Raw genomic sequence first — 20,863 nt, 5'->3', positions numbered from 1 at the left:
AGAATTCCTGTTTTTAAGAACTGATTCTGCTACTGTATGAATTAATCTAATTTAGTTGAACATATTTTATAGATTTGTTCAACTGTGCTCCAGTTACACTCCCGGTGTTGCAAGCTCTGATTTCCACATGTTAATCTGATCAACGAGATGGCAACACACCAAGCTGCCCCCTTTGGAGCTCACAGAGCAGCTCCTCCGTGGTGGGTGAGGGGAGGATGACGTCAGGCTGCAAAACGCTCTGATCCTCAGTTTAAACGCCTCACGCTTGGCTGAAACGCACAAGAGCTCCTCGCTCGGCCAAACCATTCCTTCAAAAGCATATAGTCTAAGCCCGGTCATGGGAAGTCTTTATTAACTCGAGAGGAAAACGCATACACAGTGCTCCTTTTTAGGACAATGGATGTTTGGATGACTCGCAGGTTGAAGCCATTTTATTTAAGGGCCGAACGCCAGGGAATCTTAGTTTAAATGGAAAAAGCTTTTCAGTGAAGTGATGAATGGAGTGAGCCTGTCAAAGGGCAGGGGCATGTGTGTACACTGAGACACAATGAGACAACTTCAAAATGCAAGTATTTACAGTAATGTCTGCAGCACATGGCAGGCGTGCACTTAAACAGCTTATCTCGGCGTGTCCCAAAAAAAAAAAAAGTTGAGAAGTGAGAGAATTGCTGAAACTTTTAGAGGCTGCAGGTCAAACTGCAGCAGCTGCTCAGCTCAGAATAGGTTAGCAGATGTTGGGAAGCCTCGAATGACAAACTGTGCAGGAGGAGATAAGAGGGTTGTCCGATTGTTTTAGCTAGAAACTTCTTTTTTTTTTTTTTTTGGAGAAGAAACAGCTTTATCCTGTCTGTGAACATGATCCTCGTGCTGCTAAATCTTTCTGGTCACGTGTCATGGCAGAAAAATGAAGAGTCTTACGATGACAGATATGCAATCTTTATTCCTAAACGAGAAAAGATCTGCTAACAAATCACAAGGCTCACACACATATTTGACAGAAGGCTTCACTCACATTTAACAATCACTCTTTACATCCTGCTAAACTCCCCACAAGGAGCAGCTCTTCAGTTCAGCCTGCTCTTTGCCAATGGCAGGATATTTTTGCAAAAAAAATCTCAATAACTTCCTCCAAGGACGCTGTCAAGGACTTTAGTTAGAAGGAGAGCAGCTGCCTCCAAACCTGCCTGCTGGTTTCTTACTGTTAAGCTCTTTATGTGGTTTTCCTCTTGCTGTTTTGTTACTTTGACTGTGCCCTAATTGTTTCATTTTTGCGCCCACCACTGCACAGTCACTCGCTTGTAATTTCAAATGAGGTGTTTTTCTGCATCCTGTTATTTTTTATTAAAGTACCTGTGTCTGTATTTTTTGTTAATTTGCATGTTTCTGGTGTCATTTATGTACTAACTGATTATTGGTGAATCCAACATTGTCATATTACCACTTTGAAAAGGTGATTGCTTAATTTCACATCCAGCAAACACAACAAAATATTCATTTGGAGCCTTATTTCTGCTCTATTCACTCTTCTTTAATCTTTATTTCAGTCTCCAACAGAAGTGGTTCGTCTGGGCAAAGAACTCCTGGGAGGAACATCTGGCCCTTTATCTTCTAAAGGCTCCACTTTGTGTACTAACAAGTGTCTAACGTTGCCTGTCCACTGTTTGGCCCTGGGCATGTGGCATACAGTTGGTTTGTCAGAGCTTTTTTCCCAGTAAACAGCATTCTGTGGGGGCTGTAAACGGCCCCACTGAGAGTCGTGAGAAGTTGCCATTGAGCCGCGGGTGGTGAAATCGAAACAATGAGCGGAAAGATGCTAAAATAATAACAAAACTGCAGAGAAGGGTGATGATTCTCTGTGGGATCATCGCCACGAGAAACTCTTTCACAACATATTTATCTGACCTGTCTTCGTGAACTCTTTATTTGCATCTTTAACACATCCAGCACTTACAGGGCAAAACTTTCATTCATTTGGAATTGTGATTGTGCCCACATAATAAAATGAAGTCTAATATTATCTTTTTTTTTTTTTTTGCTCTGTTTTTGTTCTCCACCAGCTTCTGCTGGGGGAAATAGTAGTTGATAAATGGCTCAGTATGTTCTGTTGGCTGTTTGGAGTTTCGGTAGCCTACAAAAGCAACACTTTAGATCTGTTTGCTTCTGTCCTGTTCTCTGTGCTCACACAAATACAACTCCATTTCCAATAAAGCTATTCTCATTCACATATATTTCTGTTTTTATTGTGAGGTGATGGAACAAGTATGAAACAGCAATGTTGACCAGAAGTAATCTCCGTGCTTCTGCACTGTAACAAATTAAATCCTGATTCTGTAAACAGAATGTTCTGTCAAATTCGCCACACCTGAGTTAAAGATTTATATGTTGAGAGTTGTGCTGTGCGTCCTGGTGAGGACACCTGGGACCTTTCTGCGTGGAGTTTGCATGTTCTCCCCATGCAATGTGGGTTCTCTCTGGGTTCTCCGGATTCCTTCCATAGTCCAAAAACAGGTTGGGGCTAACTGGTGATTCTAAATTTTCCGTAGGTGTGAATGTGAGTGTGCTTGGTTGTCTGTCTCTTAAGTGTGGCCCTGCGATGGACTGGCGACCTGTCCAGGGTGTCCCCTGCCTTCACCCTAAGTCAGCTGGGATAGACTCCAGCCTCCCATGACCCTGGTGAGGATTAAGCGGTGTATAGATAATGGATGGATGGAGTTCTGCTGCGAATTTGGTTATATTTTCACTTAATTCAAAGCTACAGAGAATGATCACACAATAAGAAGAGTTGCTTTACCATGTCCATAATGCACTTTGTTTAATATATGGACCAAACTTTTTCATTTTCAGAGCTTTAACCCTGTAAAGCCTGAACCATGAAATAATTGCCAAAAAAATCTTTTTTTTTTTCTTCTTTTTTTTTTAAGCTGGAGCGTTTATTGCAACTTCTGACAAATTTTTAAAAAGAATAAAAAATGTAAATTTGCATATGTGAATTTAAATTTGTATAATTTTTGCTACACCCAGCGTTTTTGGTGCATGAATACTGATCCATGGTGGATTATCTGTGTACTGCATGTGTCTGATTGTATACATCAGGTTTTTCAGGGGGAAAAAATATACTGATGATGTAGAGGTCTCAAAAATTCAAATATGATACACTTGGCATTAAAAGGAATGTGGATTTCTTTCAGAATTGCACTGCTATCTTACAATGTCCTTTAATCAATACTCTTTTTATTTACTTTTATCCACTTTACAGTTGAATTGATTATTTTAACTTTCTAAAGAAAAATTAATCATTTACAATATTTTACTAATTGTTAAAATAAGTTGACAGACATAATCACAGACAAATAGTTGCTAGTGGTCGCCCTAAACTGTGCACAACCTTACTTTGTAAAGCTTATAAGCTGGAAGAAGTTGGAGCCAGAAGTGCTATGAGAGTAGAGAGATGGAACTTAAACAGGAAAGTTGCTGGATGAAGAGTTAAACAGTGAGACGAGACTCATTATACAGCTCCATAAAAATTGAGGGAAACTGCATATTCAGGTGAAAATTGTTTTCACATTCTCCCTTGATACACTTTTTATTATAACAAATATTGATCATAGCAGCTCTGAGCAAGAAATCTTGTCTGAAACAACAGCATGAGTCAGTGGAAATGTTCTTCATGGCCTGTCTGGTTAACAAACCTTAAAATTCAACACAAAAAAGGGGGTTTTGGACAGTAATACCTTCAGTCTGTCCAAAATCAAATGATTGTGAGTAATGTGAAAATGCCAGACGACCAGTCACACCAAATGTATGCGGTACGCCCTTGAAAACTGCTCCCATTCAGCACCAGCCATGTTTACTCCAACCACTGGAAAATTCTTCATTCTGTCTGATGTTAGTAGTAGAAGCAATGATTCTCAGATGTCTGTCCAGTTTCGAGCACCAACCTGATAAATCACACACTTCGCTGTGTACCACAACACGAGGAAACAAATCAAACTGACGTGTTTCAAACAAGAGCGCAGCAGGGTTCAGAGTTCATCGCACGTTGTGTTCAGTACAAAAAGTAAATATGTGCCGAGAACTGAATTACAACTGCAGCGACTGTTCTGCTTGTTGGTTGGAAAGGAAAACAAATGTGTGAATTTACGGGGTTGTACAGTCACGGCAATTAGGAGTAAATAGCGCGGTCAGTAAACAGCAGCCTGCGTGCCTATGATGAATTTTTGCACAAATAAATTGAAATTCCTCCTGGCTGACATTCGTAAGCCTTTTTCTCGCCACTGTGTCGCAAAAAGTGGACACAATTGTACGCTCACATCAGAAATGAAGAATCTAATCCTGATTCTTTCTCTTCCTCCATTTCGAATGTTGATCTTTAGATTTATTTCCACATTGATGTGAGACAGATCAGAATTTATCTTCCAATATCTTCAACACCAGAATAATAACAACAAACTGCTTTTTACAGACAGAACACTGAATCCTGAGAAGAATTCTGGGTTGATGTTTCCATGAAAACATAAATCAGCTGAATCTTAACCTTTTTCGCGAGACTGAGTGCTGCTAGATATGGTGGTGTGTTGCAATGTCTCCCATGAGCAAACACATATTTCCTCCTGGCTGAAGCAGACGAGTACCATCGCTGAAGTGACAGGAAACGTATACTATCTGTGCTTTCATGCTTCACAAATACTACCAATAAATACTGTGCTGTTCTCAACACGCCACGCACACCAAAACATTCATTTGCATATTATAAGCTACTTAAAATCCTTGTCTCACAAACCAAGTTTCCTCTGGAACACAGAAACCTGCACCTCTCTGCCTCAGACGTTCAGTAAAATGACTCTCCTCAATAAAGATCCCAGGGGTGCAGATAAGGAGATATACATCTCGCCTGGAAGAATCCAAGTGTATTGAATTTATTGCTTTTTAAAACAACGTTCACGTAAACACAAATTACAGGAAACCTTTATGGTCTCGTATGCATCATGAAGAAGGCATTCAACATTTGACCCTTAGACAGTTAAAGTCACAGCTGGGATTTATAAAGGAGGAGAGAAAGGTGCCTCACTTCCCCAGTGGAAATTGGCAGATGGAATTGGTTTACTGCTCAAACATACCAAATTCATCAGCGTGTTATTTTTACTACATTCTATCAACAACAACTTGAGTTAACGCCAATGCTAACTATAACTGTATAAGTGTAATATCTGGATCTGAGATCCGGCCAGCCACCTATAAATACACAGATGTGTTCTCTCATATCTCAGTTCCTCCTCGCTCAGCTCCTACAATGCAGTATTCTCCACAACATTCTTTGTTTCGGTTCTATTTTCAGTATCACTACTACATCTCATCTGACTCTTTAAACGACCCTAAAGCTGTAAAGTGGAGCGCTGGAAATGTGGCAGCAACAGGACCTGTCGTGAAAGTAAATTAGACTTAAATGTTCTGCATTACGGCCTCTTCAAATCATTCCTTAAATTCTCCACTCAGAGCTCCCGTCATTCTACGTCTATCTGCGTTTAACCTCTGGCTGATCTTTATTGTAACCTGACAGAAAAGTGTGGAGTCACCGCAAGGACACATCCTAAGAAGCAAAACAAACCAAGTGCTTAAAAAAAAAAAAGAAGAAGAAGAATCCAGAGGAGATCCTTTTAAGGAAGCAGCTTTGGGGTTTTGAGAACAGGGAATTAAACAGAAACAAGGTGGCTTTGGACACCTTATAAGTCTGTATTATGTTTAAGGCAATAATGGCAAGAATGATGCTAATAATAATGATAATAACAAAAAGATGCTTGTAGCCATTTGAAACTCTCTTGTTCAATACATAATAAACATATAATAGTTTAATTGTGCATATGCTATCAGAACCTGATTTAGTTATTTTTGGCCGAGGGTAAATATAGTACACTTTGTAGCACTTAGTTAATGACTTCTGACATTTTATAGAGCTTAACTCATAAACCTATCAACTAAAAGATTCTATTTCTGTAATTTGTTGCTGTTTAGAAAGAACAACAAGCCCCTGAAGCCTTCCTGTCTTTGAGAGATCGACTTCCTTCAAGATGCTGATAAATACTCTTTTTGCATAAACAGGAAACCCGTTATCTGCATTTTTAAGCAATTGATTGCACACAAAAAATGTCATTACTAAAGGAACGAGCATCCCTTAATAAGGCTGCCGACTTGTACATTGTGTTCTGACAGTTTAAATGTCCCTAAATTTTAAATACAAGCATTTATTTATTTTAAAAAAAAAAATGGTTATTTCAGTCCCAGGAGAAAACATTCCCCTGATAGATGAGATACCAGCAGGGAGGAGCACATCAAAATGTCCAGTTCAGCATGTGCTTGTCAGTGTGTTTGAGTCTATTCCATCCTGGTGATGGAGGAGGTCTCCAGATGCTTCCTGCAGCTGATTTCGTCACTGTGAACCAATCTGGGCCACTTTTACTTCACTGTTATTGTTGGAACCATTGTTTTCAGACAAAGCCCTGATAAAACTGCACAACGCAGACACACATTTCTCAAATCCACCTGACGAGGCCAGGTTACAGTCTCTGCCGGACATAAACAAATGTCTTGAGTATATATTTGCTCCGCTTCCTTTGCGGCCTCTTTATACAGGAAGCTGTATTTGATGTTGACGCCACTGCATGCACACATGTCGCCCGCCGGTCATGTTGTGGGAAATGATAACAGTGTCTCCGCCAGGTTTGTTAAGGAAGCCTCGTCTCACTGCATCACAGGCAGCATTTATGATCCAGCTCATTCTGAACAGCCGTATACTTACACTGTATGTTTCCTCAGCAGTGGAAGTGGGAAACATGGCAAGAGAAACTCCTTCATTGCGGTCAGACTTGGCCACCCATTATGTTGCCTTGCGGTGGCATCGTGTGGCAGCAACACGGCCAAAAGACTGCAGAAACATTTTGCCCCGGCATTCTCAGCTGCCAAAGTCAACAAATCATCAAATCTGCCCAACCTTTGCTCGCTTTTGATATGAGCAACAGCGACGGCTTTACTATGGCAACAACACAGAGCGGGTCTAATGAGCAGCCATACCAAAAATAATACCTCACTTACATCTTGCGTACACATGCATGAGAGGAACTTCATGAGAAATTTGTTTTACTGTAACAAAGGTCTGCTGGCTCCTCAAACAGCCCTGCAGAAGAAACTGTCTCATGTTCATGCTGGCACGACCATGTAGGGAAATCCTGACGAAAATGTTACCCTGAGCTAAAATTAACTTGAATGGCTCTTCTTTAGTATCCGGTAAACACTATTAACACCAACACTTGTAGCCAAATCATTCAGCTGAGCGTATTTATGTGACAGCATCTATGACGTTTCCACTTGATTTACTATCTCACTGCACTGCTAGAGCATTTTTTCACTTTTTTTTTCTCATTATATTCTTTATAAATAGCTGCTCGACTTGCTGCCATGTGTAGCAGAAGGCAGCTGGAGTTGATTAACTTCCTGCTATATACTTTCATTGTATCAGCTCTCTTGGCTTGAGGTAAATGAACTGAGGGGGGACAGCATCGAGGGAACTGCACGTTTCTGTTGAACTCGAAAAAGGCAAACAAAGCAGGCAGTGTGGCTCTGGGTTTCCACGTGCCAGACAGTGCCGAGGCTCTGGGACTTTGTCCTACCGGAGCCTGTTTTGGGACGCAGTGACAGGAACTCCTGCTTTGCTTTGCTCTCCTGAGTTTCCTGTTTGTCTGTGGAGAGCAGACTCGGGTCAAACAGTAAGCGTAGATGATTTCTCACATTTGTTTTGACTTACGTTGAGGAGCAGGTTAGCTGATTTCAAAGCAGAAAACAGGTCAAATACAATCAGGTAATCTGTCAATCATGGAGAAGTGTAGCTTATCCCCTGTCAGCTACTTGACTTTGATTGTCCAGATCTTCTGGGATGCAAAGTCACGTCCTGTGAGACACACCTCTTAGTCTGGGACTAGATGCAGTGAAGCTCTGCGTTTTCTCTGAAGAGAGTGGTCAATGTTGGTCATTTATTTCTGGATTATTATCAGGTTTTCAATCTAATCTAATTTGTCTCTTTTGCGCTGTTGTGTGTACAAACTGCCACACATTTTACTATGCACTTTGCCATTTACAATTGTGTATACAACGAATACATTTGATTTGATTTGATTGGGACTGCATAAATCTACATTGGTATTAGGTCAATATGAGTTGCAAAATGAAAGCATATCAGATATTGGCAATAATCAATTAATACTTTGGCCTTTGAAAAAGCTAATGGCAAAATTCACATCGCCAACAGTAATCTGTTTATTATTCTAGAAAGAAAGAAAGAAAGAAAGAAAGAAAGAAAGAAAGAAAGAAAGAAAGAAAGAAAGAAAGAAAGAAAGAAAGACATTTTCCTTTTTTTTTTTTTTTTTTTTTAAATTAGGGAATTTACAATTTACATATTTTATGGTGGATGAACAACACAACAGTGAATGAAGTAACGACTTAAGCTCTTACTGTTGACAGTTTTGCTAATGCCCAGTATCAGACTTCAGTCATTCAAGGCTACAGGCACCATGTTATATATATATATATAGTTGTATAAGTGTTTGCATCAGTGAACCCGATAAGAATTACCAGAATGCAAACCTCCAGTAACAAAGTATTTTTTTCTCTGACTTGTAAAGCTTCAATTAACGTTTCTGACTGACTTCTAGGCTTATTTATAGCACGTAAATGACTATGTTTGTCCATTGAATTTAATTCCAACAAAGAGACCAACTTGCAGGTTAAAACATTTCTGCCTTTCAATTCGATTCGCAGAGATCATGATACACATAACCTGGTTCCTTCTGTAACTTCATGAACCACCATCAGTCCATCTACACAGCTTGAAAAATACATGCATCTCACTGCTCAAATTTAACATGTCCGTGCGGTCAAGATTTCCATTCAGTCACATGAGACCTAAAAACAACGCAGTGCATTTGGCCTTGACAGATAGAAGCTCATCCTGCAGATGCCATAATAACAGCAGCAGCCATCTGAATAAAGTTTTAATGGACCTTTAAATACTCCAGTGGTGCCATGCACATGTTAGCAGGACATGAGATATAGGGCACAGAGTAATATAGGCCAGGGGAAAGGAGAACGGGTGAGGGGGGTGGATACTTTACAAGCTAAATTAAACAGACAACTGTTACAGGCAGGGCTTTAGCTGCCTATTATAGCTTCTCCTTGGAGACTGTGATGCATCTCCAGCACTACACAAAACCACTCATGACCACAAATGGAGCTGGCTTTTGGCATGATTTCAAGGCTCACGTGCGCTCCGGGGTAATGGGACTGCTCGGGTCAAAACACATATGATGACGGATAAACTGAGAAAGATGTGAGCATAGGAGAAGTGCAGAACATCAAACAGAGGAATACTTCAGATGTATTTACTAAGTCGGTCAATAAATCAAAGCCAAGTGAGCCAAGTTACACACGACGGCCAAACACACGATGACTAATGATTATAGCAGTACGCCATATTGTATATCATAATGTAAAGTTGACATCTACTGTTGCACTCTAAATTGGTGGGCGCTCATGTCCTCCACTCAGCACATAACATGCACACATACAAAAATAAAGAACAGAGCATGATTTGAATACTTTTGTGATTTCATTTCGAATTGCTTGTTTTATTTTGTTTTAGCTGTGTGTGTGTGTGTGTGGCTCTGTTGATGGCAATATGAGTCAGTCGAGCCACCATATTGGTTCAGGTAGAAACATCAAAATTAACTGTAAAACTCCACCAGCTCTCCATAGAATTCTGCTTTGTGCAGTGCAGTGGTTTATGATGAAACAATCCACAAAAGTAATGATTTTCACAACAACATCTGATGCACTTTGTGTCGACTTAATTGTTCAATTTTAGCACGCCAACGCCCCTAATAAGAGAGTAAACATCTGCTAAAAATCTGGCATCGTCACTGTAAGGGTGTTAGTATTCTCATGTTTACATGTAGCTCAAAGTGTGCAACAGTCACACTGCAGGAAGTGCAATGTAAAGTAAAGCAAAATAACTCAAACACATCATGCAACAACTTTTTTTGCTGCTTGACACAAAAAGAAAACTTGCACGGATCTCCTTTTCCACGTCTAATCTACCAGAGAAGACATCATTCAAGGGTTCTTGGATGCAGTCTTTTACTGTCTTTTTTTTTTTTTTGCAAGACACAGTGTTTGTTGACTCTGCGTGTGCACAGCAAAATTACTAAGAAACAGGAGAGAAGGGACTGAAAAGGAAGGCTTGGCTATAAAAAGAAGTGCAACGTCAGTAATGTGGAAACATTTCGACTACAGAGAGAATGATGTTGAGGAAAAACAGGTACTCTGTCTCCAACTTCTCGCAACTGTTGCCACAATGTGTTTGTCTGACCATTTAAATCAGCACCGCAAAGCTGTATGCTGAGCGCAAAGTCACATCTGAATGCCATCCGAAGCAGAAAAACTATTTTGGATGCCTTTGCCAGTGTTAGACCAGTTGAGAACTGCTTTTTTCAAATATTTGTTTTTAAATTTTTGATTAGAGATTCATTCCCCTCCAAAATCCCCCCAATCATTTGAGAATGACTAATTCTTTCCAAATAGAGTTATTCAACTCATTTGGTGAAGATTCCTGTATTTTCTTCTTATCGCAGAAAAACTAAATATTGCAATGTCAGTTTTTTCCAATGTTTATTTGGTCTATTTCACATGATACTATGGTTGTAAAGTCTTAGTCCCTGGTGATTCTTCAACTTGTCGTTCCTCCAGTTGGATGTTGTTTATCATATCCATCCAACTTAAGCCAAGTCGTGTGTAGTAAACATATAAAAAGTCAGTTACCTGTCTCAAAAATATTTGCACTGGTAATTATTATAAAGGTTATTTGCTGAGGCGTCCATCTACATGTGAATAATACTACAAACATTCAAGCTATTTTAATAAATGCATCGTGTTTGGCACGATAAGTCGAGAGTCTGTTCCATAAAAGTATCAGATGCCAACTGTACAAAATCACTTACTAGAACACATCAAACTGAAGAATTCCTGCCTCAAGTTATTGGTTCTCTTGTTAAATGAGTCATTTCCATCTCACGCACAGCATCGCTGGTCATCTGAACTTCTAATCATTCATCAGTCATCACGACTGCTTTCCCTCCCTAAATGTGAGGTACAGCTCAAGTGAAAGCCGGCGAGGAGTTTATTTAGCTAAAAATAACTAAACAAAGACCATCTGGAGGGCTGGTATGCTGTAGGTCGATGCCAAAGAAAACATGTTTAAAATGATCAACATGAAACACTTGCATAATTTCAGAAGGAATTACTCTCCAAAAAGTCGTACACTGAACTATTAGCTTCTGTACTCTGTGCTCTCTGAATAACTCCTGTTATGCCCTTGTGTTCCCAGCGCTCCATGATTTACTGAGTGGCAGGTCCAGCTTTTTACTCGACTTCAGATGGGGAAAAAATTGAGCGTGTCTGCCACATGCGTAGAGCAGAGACTGCTCTGACAGTGTATCATTGAGTTTAGCTGTTAACCGAGGTCCTTTAAAAGAGTTTAATGTACAACAACAACAAATGGGGTCGACAGATGGTCAGAGGAGTTTCCAAACGTGAGAGTGGCTCAGAATAGCTCGTGGCCTGCTTCCACCGGCCCTCCTGCGTCAGGGCTCGAGCAACCAACCCTGACGTGAGGGTTTTCCATCAGCAGCGCCAGCATGCAGCTCCAGTTGACACAACAGCAGCCCGGCACCCTGCTGTGAGGCCGGTCTCGGTCCCGTGTTTTCACTCTATGTTTTAGAGCAGGGTGGGGCAGGGGGGCCATAGATCCCCCCCACCCCACCCCACCCTTGAGGATGCAGTCGGGCAAACCAGCTGGTTTCCATTAGCATACCTCTTCTGGGGAATGGCTCATGTGGGCAGACACATGAGGAAGATAAACGATGCGATTGGTCAAGCAGACTAGACCCTCTCTCAGAGCGGAGCCAGATCATCTTTGATTATGGTGATTCTTCAGCTCTTCCCGAAACTTTAGGACAAACACACTCCATGATGACAATAACTCACGGCAGACAGTTTCTTTTTTAATCAAAGGTCACAATCTTGGGTCTCTATACTCCTCATGCATATTTAAGGTCATTCAGCCTGTAAACAGTCTCGTAAGGTTGCAATTTGGGCACCACACCTTTATAGTCCTGTGTGGCTTTTCAGTTTTTGGTAATTATGAGAACTTCCCTTCTAGTTTTTTGCTGTTGGAATCAGGTGAAAATACTAAAAGAGTAACCACAAAAAAAAACCTAACATGTCCAAACTAGAAGGGAATAATTCAATATTGTAGGAGAATACTCTTAACCGACTTTTTGTCAAGAGTTAGGAGGGGATCTATTTGGTGCTAGAAGACATTTAGCATCAAGACTGAAACAGGAGGAAACAGCCACAGCAACTCCATCCTGAATGACGGTAATGAAATCTGCCTACTTGCACCTCTAAAGATCGTTACAGCGATTGTCGGCCCATAAGCAACATCAAAGTGTCATCTCATGCGGCACCTTTAGTGCCTGAACTATCCTACAAAGCAACAATGCAAAGTTTATCCCCAAAGCAACATCTGGCCTGATAGATGGCACTTAAAGCACAAGTGTGTTTATCTCCCAGCCAAAGAGATGCCACAGATATGTGGCAGCTACAAGCTACGACTGAGCGATAATTCACTCGCCCACCCACAAACCTAAAGATGTTTGGCCCAAGCGCTGAAATGTCCATGGGCGGAAACACTACTTTACATGACTTACCCTCCTCTTAATGTTACGTGTGTTTCAACTTGGATGGGAAGAAGTGAACATTAAGTTTAAAATGTTAGATTCTTCCCACATGCAAAACTGTCCAGGATTATCAAGGAGTCTGGATAAACACATGGCTGACTTCCACAAATAAACCTCGATAACTGTGACAGGCGTGTCGTGTTGAATAAAGCAGCTTACAGCTACAATTCTTCCTTGTGCTACGCGCTCATTATAGTCTGAATAGTTGAAGGAAGAGAGGCAGGCATGGTAATGACAGACCCCCCCACCTCGGTTGGCAGCTCTGCCTCCCACAGTGAAAGCGCCTGGAGATTGCCGTTAAGAATGCCAGTGAAATTTACAGGGCTGCAGAGGGCCTCTGTATGAGAGGAGGTGAAACACGGATGGTGCCCTCAGGACGAGGACCCTCTCTATGGCTACAAGACTAAATCACAGAGGAGCACAATAGAGGGACTATGAGATGACAAAGGAGACTCTGTTTCCTGTTTCTGTCAGTTTCTGCAGACGCACACTTGAGCAGCATGGTTTCAGGAACCATCAAGCGCCTGACTGTTACCTTTAACCTGAACCCAGCAGGGTGACACAAATGGCTTCCCAGCGGATGCCTGTTGATCGGCAGCCTTTCAGCTACAGCAGCCAGTTTTTTACAGCTATGGTGCTTCCTTTATCTTGACATTTTAATTTTTGCGCTTGTTTTCTGATCTGTCTAAACATTTCAGCTGGAAATGTCTGGACTTTTAATGCTTAAACCAAAAAAACTCCCTAAATAAATAAGGACAGACCACATAAGCAAATAACTCATATCACAAATCAACACAGCAGGGGGAGAGTGTCATGGGAAAGTTACAGAGGGATCAGATGAGGACACAAGGGAACACATGGACAACCCAGCGCAAACACAGCCAGCAGCGGTCAACCGCACAGTCCAAACTCACCTTAACGTAGGCAGTGTAGCGCTGGCACTGCTCCCTGTTGATGTCCAGGCTGAGCTGCTGGCTCATCTGGCTGACCTGAGATCCGCTCTGGGCAAAGTAAATCCGGGAAGGCTGGCTCTTCTGTCGCTTATCCACATCAGCAGTCAAGTTGTACAGCAACTCTGAGAAGAGACACAAACGCTGTTACACATAATATCGACTGACAGTGGTGGTTCTCTGTTCTTGAGAAACACTTGGAGTATGCAGGTTTGGTTTTCTGGTAATTGCCATTAAAACATGGGAACAAATAAATTATCGCTCGTTGCAGTCAAATTAACACGGGGGAAGATGGGAACATTTTTTTGGTCAAATCACTGGATATTACTTTAACTTCACAAGGGCCCTTTGTTCAGTGTTGTGCAATGAAAACAAATGCAAGTAGATTTTGTGCCATTTAGATTTGCTTCCATGATGGACACTGACTTATCCAACAATCATGACTTTCATCTAGACACAAGACAGAGAATTTATATTTAGAGCAACCTTTCATTAACAAGCTAGACGAAGATGTAAAGAAGGGATCAACAGCATAAGCTTTTTTTTATTAGTGTTGGATCATGCTGGATTGTCTACTGGCAAACTTTGCTTAAGCATAAAAACAGGCTTTTGTCTTGGTATTTCTATTGCTTAAAGGTGAACTGACAAAATGATTAACAAAAAAAGAAATGAATTTTCCAGTTGGTGGGGCAAGACAAGTATTACTATTAAAAAAAAAAACATTGTAATAACAACATTCTCCGCCCAGCTTTAGTGACGTTGAGACAGAACAACATCAAATCTGTTTTAAATTCAGAAATCATAAGCACAAAGTCAAACATTACCAACGTTTCCATTTCCGTTGGCCATTTAGGATCCATTCCTCTGAATGAATCAGCCTCATTCTGTAGTAATTTCTCCTAGAGGGTGTCATACTGGTAAAACAGTGGGAGGGGTGGTAAACACACCCTAGTCGGACCAAAGCCTACTGTTTCCGTCGTCCAACTGAGCGAACGCCATGAGCTCACTCCAGAGGAGGCACAGGAAGGCTTCATTATGGGAGTCACCAAACACATGGTGCCGCACTTTCCACGGCGTTCGCCAGACGGCTAAACAGAGAGGCTTTATTCCTGCGAGCCAGGACATAGTCATTATGTAACAACAGGGCTCCTGCTCCCCTGGGGGGGCTGTGAATGACCACACCCAAACACTGGAGAAGGACGGCACCTCAGCCCTAAACAGCCACCGCACCCCTGAGTGAGAAGTTAGCATGGCTGAAGGGTAAACCATCGGCCAGACTGACAGTCAGCCATGGGCCAAGGGCTGCGGTAAGTCAGCATGATCATGTTTACAAGTTTTCCATATTTAATTGACCACTAGAAGTCAAAGGAGTATGAATTTCATTTTCTCACAACACAACAGGACCAGAATGTATCTGCAGGGGTTTGACAGTGACGGTGATCAACACAAGGGACACATACCTACTAGATCTATAACTTTTCAGATGCACTTTCAGTGGCATCAAGAAATGTTGGTTTCCAAGAAATAGTTACCCTCCTTATAAGACCATAGCTTGTTGTTAACTGTTTGTTTGGACCTCTAATTTTAGACATGCTGTATTTGTTTCGCTGTGGAGAGAACGCGGCCCCCAAGCTTCCATTCCTCATGCTAAGCTAAGCCTATCACCTCCTCTCTCTAGCTTCATACTTCACGCACAGACATGAGAATGCTATTAATCTTCTCTGTAATTCTTGGCAAGAAAGCAAAGATGCATATTTACCAGCAGGTTAAACTATTATTTCAAGTAAGAAAAGCTAAAATATCAATCAAGTATTCTGTATCAAGATGTACATTTTTATTCTCTCCACTGTGATTTAACCCCTTCAAATGCCCAAACTTGTTGGTGGGTTTGAAAAGCATGTTATATCTTTTAAACTGCCAAAATGACCCAATTTTTCAGAGCTAGAAACTGTAAAAGTAACAACAAAAGTAAACCAAATTTTAACTTTCTAACAGTACCTTGACTACTCCTGTGTGATGTGCCGTTTGGTCAGGAAAATTACCCAAATCTGCACTTGTGATATTTCGTCAAAATCACATTATTTATATGTCCCATTTTTTAAAAATGTGCCAAAAAGCCTTTGTACTACCTCTAAGAAGCTAAGATCAATATTCACATGACAAAAATTAAGGGACATTCTGGCTGAACTGCAGGCTGTGTTTGCGCAGAGCAGAAAGGAGACACTATTGGTAAAACCTGTGGGCACTTGAAAAAATGTTGTATATGTTGATTTCAGTTTTACTGTACTCTAAGAAATTCAAATTTCACTTTTTCTTTCATGATTTATAATATCTGTTGAGTTCTCTCTGCTTCTAGCCATGGTTGGGTTGTTTTCATAGGGGTGCAGGACTTTACACAGCTGTAAAAATGAGCCTTAGTGAGGAAAAGTGTGACAGGAGCAAAGAAAATAGGGGACTGCTTGGGGTTCAGAAGGTTAAATCACGGGGACAGAGGGGTGAGAGCTGTGGAATCTGTATCACATCAGTCACAAGTTTCACTCATCACCTATTTGTCCAGGCAGCTGTCGTCCCCGGAAGCGCATGCAGACAGTGACGTTGAAGCAGTTTAGGTTCTGGTGGCCCTCGTGGCACTGCGGCACAGAGATGTTGATGGAGACAGGGAGGAAGATGGAGACATCCACTGTAATAACAGGCCGGGTCCTGCAACCACACGAACAGGAACGCAAGTGTGGGAGAGACTGAGCATTAAAACGACCCCAAAGTAGAAACAAATGCTACTTTGCATTGGAGAATCATCCCATTACTCACCTCAGCAGCACCACGCTATCTGCCATAAAAGCTCCGATGGTGACATCTGCAACAATAACACGATTGTTTTGGAAATCCATAAAGATATCATATTAATGCAACATCTGCTGAGAGCACAGTTTACACCTGCAAAATCCAAGACAATGCACAGAGGTCTTAAGCTGTCATGCTGGCTCAGTCTGACTGTCAGCTGTGGAATGCAGTAAACAAGATGCCTCAATCACGAGTCTGAAACTCTGCTATTGCCTGAGAGTAAGAGGCTAAAAACCATGAGGGTGAAAAAATCTAATATTTAACAAGTTTTTTCAGAAAATCTTCCAAATCCCTCAGCTAGTCACGTATGACCATACCTGCATATCCATTGCCATCCATGTCCACATTGCCAGAGATGGACTGGCCAAACATCTGCAGACCAGGGTTTACACTGCGCCCAGACAGTTTCTGGAACAGATGATACCAGCCTTTGAATAACACATGGGAGCCAACATGGAAAAATAGAGCACAGTGTGTGATTTGTTTTTGCCATGCATTTGTTTTTCATAGAGAGATGATCAAATTAAAGGGGTGGTCGGGGTCAGTTCAGATGTATCTGTGAGGACAGCAGGACAGAAACAAGCAAGCACTTCGGCGTTTATGTGAAAAAAGCTGGAAAAAACAAGGTAACTTGTGAACATGGATGAAAACAGATGAAGACTTGCAGTTTTGTTCCATGAGAGCTGCAGTTTACAAAACTGTTGTTCGATCACTCAGTCAAACTTTATTTGCATAACTTACACAAGGCTTAGTGCAGTTCAAAGTGCTATAAATAAAGCTAGTTTCAAAACTAGATCCAGCTAAAGTGTTTAAACAAAAAAACATAAAGAAAAACTAGATTCTGAACTTAACAGAATTGATTTTAAAGGCAAAGAAATTGAATAAAAAGGAAAAGATTCAACAGAACATGAATAAAATGAAGTACGAAATGTCTGTAGACCATATCAAAAGCCAGACTGGAGAGGTAGGTTTTAAGTTTACATTTAAAGATTTCATCACTCGCAGCTGCTCTCTGGCCCTCAGGCAGACTACACCAGCGGCTTGGAGCGTAAACGCTAAAAGCTGCCTGTGTTTAACTTTGTTAGGTTTGAGTTTCTTATAGCAAGTCCTGTAATGGATGGCTGTCTCAGAATATAGAAAAGAAATCCCCCAAAACACGCTTTTTTTTCACACACAAGACTGATGACAGAAATGCTACATGAGATTACACTGAGGCGGTGGAACAGGGGAGGAGCCTGAACATGAGATCACAACTTTGGCTCCATCCATGAAGCTGAGAGGTTTTAGTGATGGTACCATGAAGTCGGTACAACACCAGCTGTGCCAATATTCTTTAAAAAAAAACAAAAACATTCAAATCTTGCTTTCTGAATTTCCTAAACTCTACAAGGAAAAAGCAGTTACTTGCAGAATGTTTTCAGCCTTTTTAAGTGAATATTTTACTGTGTGTTTATGTTTTTAGTGCTGTATTTATGGGCCTTGTGTTTTATGCGTGGTAAAGGTATGCATGTCACTGTTGTATAACCAACTGCCCCAGTGGGGACAACTAAAGTTGGGTGATTGATTGATTGATCCCAGTGGTGAACATGAACTACTGGGGTTCAAAGTGTGATTATTTTTGCTTGAAGATGCTTTGTAGTCTCTTATATTTATTTTTAAAAAAAAGAAGCCCATGAGGAACCGGTTGTGGCTTATTCAAGTCTGCGTGGGTCTAAAAATGCATTCCCAAGGCTACGATACCACCTGCGACTTTACAACACATTACTCAGCTACTTCAACAGCTACTTGCATCTGCACACATTCAAAGCCTGGTCTTCATCAAAATTTGAAAGCTATAAAGCCACTAATAAATGTAGAAACGAGGAACAAGCAGAACACAATATTGCTTGTCATCGGAGGGAAAGATGTTTTGCAATAGTTCCTACCATGGAGTATTTTCTGGTGATTCCTGCGGCGTCCCCGTGGTAGATATAGACAGCTCCTGCATAGTCATCCTCTTTAGGAGCTCCTATGGCTACATCTAAAGGGGACAAATAAAGCACAAAAAGCGCCTCTGTGAAAAGTCGGCACATGAATGAACGAGCACATAAATGAATGAGTGTGTTTGTGAATGCGCACAAAAGCTTCCATTAACCCTCTGTTTACTTTCAGCTGGCCTGTGCCTGGGAAACAAGCTCCACAAGTAAGACTCGTAATAGACAATTAAGTGTTGTTAGTGGCTATAAAACTTGTGCGACCTCTGAGAAAGTGGAAACAAGACTATAAAGTGCTGGCAAGGGCACTGAAACACCCTCGCCTTAGCCCATTCCATCAGAAAGTCCATATATAAACCTTCTTTCAAAAACCAAAACACTTCCATGCCATGTGGTGCAGCATACCAAGGCAGAAATGGTAAAACGAATTACTTAAAAAGTGTTACACAATAATTATTTCATTATACGGAGATAGAGTTCAAGTCCTTTGTCAAAGTCAAAGTAGCCGCATGTGTATTTCTACAGTAGTGCTTTCAAATTAAATGGTAGCAGTTAAGTTGTAAATAATCATGTGTCAGTCAGCGGGCACGTCTGGCTCTTTCCGCAATCCAAGAGTGACGAGTTACAAGATGAGTTATACTCCCCAGCTGCCATCTTTCTCTGCGCTCACACATGCTGTGCCAGGCTGCAAGCCTCGAGGCGTATCTCACACGGAGATGAAACCAGGCAGAAGCTTCCAGCCTTGAGTGTGAGGCGGACGCCAAGTCGAGCCCTCGGAGCCAGGCCGAGCGAGCGCCAGGAAAACAGACAGCGTAAATGTATGTCTGTGTGTGTGGATAATTTGGTTTGTGCCTGGATGACTCTGTTGCACACAAGGGTGAGAGAGGGCAATATTTTCTACAGATCCCTTCCACCACAGGGTAATCGCAACAAAATGTCTGGGAAAATGAAGGGTTTTTTTTGCACCTACTGAGCATCTCAACCATCGTTTGCTTGTGGGTTGAAGAATATAAAGTGTGCGGCTTTATTATTGACAGAGATGACAGAGGAAATGTCTTTGTTTCATGAATCCAGAAGCAATGCGCCACTCTAATTGCGCTGAATGCCATTGCTGAGTGGTTGCCATTCTTTGGATTGCAGATTCATAGACCACTGGAGGGCCATTAAAAAAACTTGTACACCACCCCCAGCTCTGTTGTGACCTCTCACTGGTGATGAATGAGAGGTCGCATAGTAGCATATCAGTGACAAGATCTTTTCCCATTTTAACTTCCAAGGTTATATTTTTGGAATATTGTTTAAAGTCTCTCTCTGGTCATTGATTAAACCCCTAAAACCTCATTTCTATGTATCCAAGTTACATATTTAGAAGTATTTTTCCATGACAATAATCCCTGACTGTTTTCAAAAGCTTTCAATTAGAATGCACTGATCTACGTCTCTCTCTGCCGTTGCCCACTCGCTGCAGCTTAAGCACTCCAGCTCCAACTACAACTCTGCTCAAACACTGTAAAACTACTCTTTGGTATACAATGGAGAGTGAAAATATTGGAGTTATTCAGCCATACATGTTTAAAAAAAAAGAGGAATCACACATTGAAAATTGACAGCATTGGTTTCTGAGGTGTAAAATCTGGATCTATGTATTTTAAGACTGTCATCGGTACACTACTGTACTGTTTCAAGACAGAAATGCTCAATCATGGCATTGACTGCTTAATTTGCTCCTAATATGTCTTCCAGCATAAAAAACACCATATGGGCACATTAACAAGGTTTTTTTTGTTTTGTTTTGTTTTGTTTTTTAAAAGATTTTTCACCTAAGGGGGTCTTTAAGCATGCAAAATGTAAAACTATTGACAATTTCACTAAGAATATCAGGAAAACCTTTTTACATACAGTATTTTGATTATTCTGCTGTCCTGTACCAGTGATCATCTCATGACTTCTTGAAGGAGTCTGAATTGGGAACCACAAGTTTAAATATTTCTATGTCTCAGTCTAGTTATTTATAATGAAATATAATCATATAATAAAAATGTATAAAAATGTTTATGTCTGGAAGATTCCTGTAATAATAACACTTGAAGTCCATATTTCTATTACAAATGAGCAAACTTCATATGCTGATGAAGACCATGTGATACAGTTTCAACACTACTGTGTCTTCATCAGAGCCAACATATTTGACACAGTCGTGTTGAAACGTTCGTCTGTTTGCACAATTAAAGCCTGTGAATAAATCAGTCTGCTCCAGTCC

The 20,863-nt window shown here is 41.0% G+C and overlaps 1 protein-coding gene across 4 annotated transcripts in view; it reads right to left on the bottom strand.

The window, feature by feature from the left end:
* itga9 (integrin, alpha 9) overlaps positions 1-20,863 on the bottom strand; it is a 53,801-nt gene that overhangs the window by 21,732 nt on the left and 11,206 nt on the right. For all 4 annotated transcript variants that reach the window (XM_008282973.1, XM_008282974.1, XM_008282971.1 and 1 more), the window contains exons 11-15: positions 18,556-18,650; positions 16,948-17,038; positions 16,598-16,643; positions 16,335-16,489; positions 13,754-13,914 (exon numbers count right to left, since the gene is read on the bottom strand). In XM_008282973.1, coding sequence (XP_008281195.1) covers positions 13,754-13,914; positions 16,335-16,489; positions 16,598-16,643; positions 16,948-17,038; positions 18,556-18,650 — 548 coding nt within the window. The remainder of the gene's footprint in view (positions 1-13,753; positions 13,915-16,334; positions 16,490-16,597; positions 16,644-16,947; positions 17,039-18,555; positions 18,651-20,863) is intronic.

Source organism: Stegastes partitus, unplaced genomic scaffold (genome assembly GCF_000690725.1).
Source record: "Stegastes partitus isolate 25-593 unplaced genomic scaffold, Stegastes_partitus-1.0.2 Scaffold292, whole genome shotgun sequence".
Lineage (NCBI taxonomy): Eukaryota > Metazoa > Chordata > Actinopteri > Pomacentridae > Stegastes > Stegastes partitus.
The sequence above is the reverse complement of the archived record's forward strand: the minus strand, read 5'-3'. Positions and strand labels throughout refer to the sequence as shown.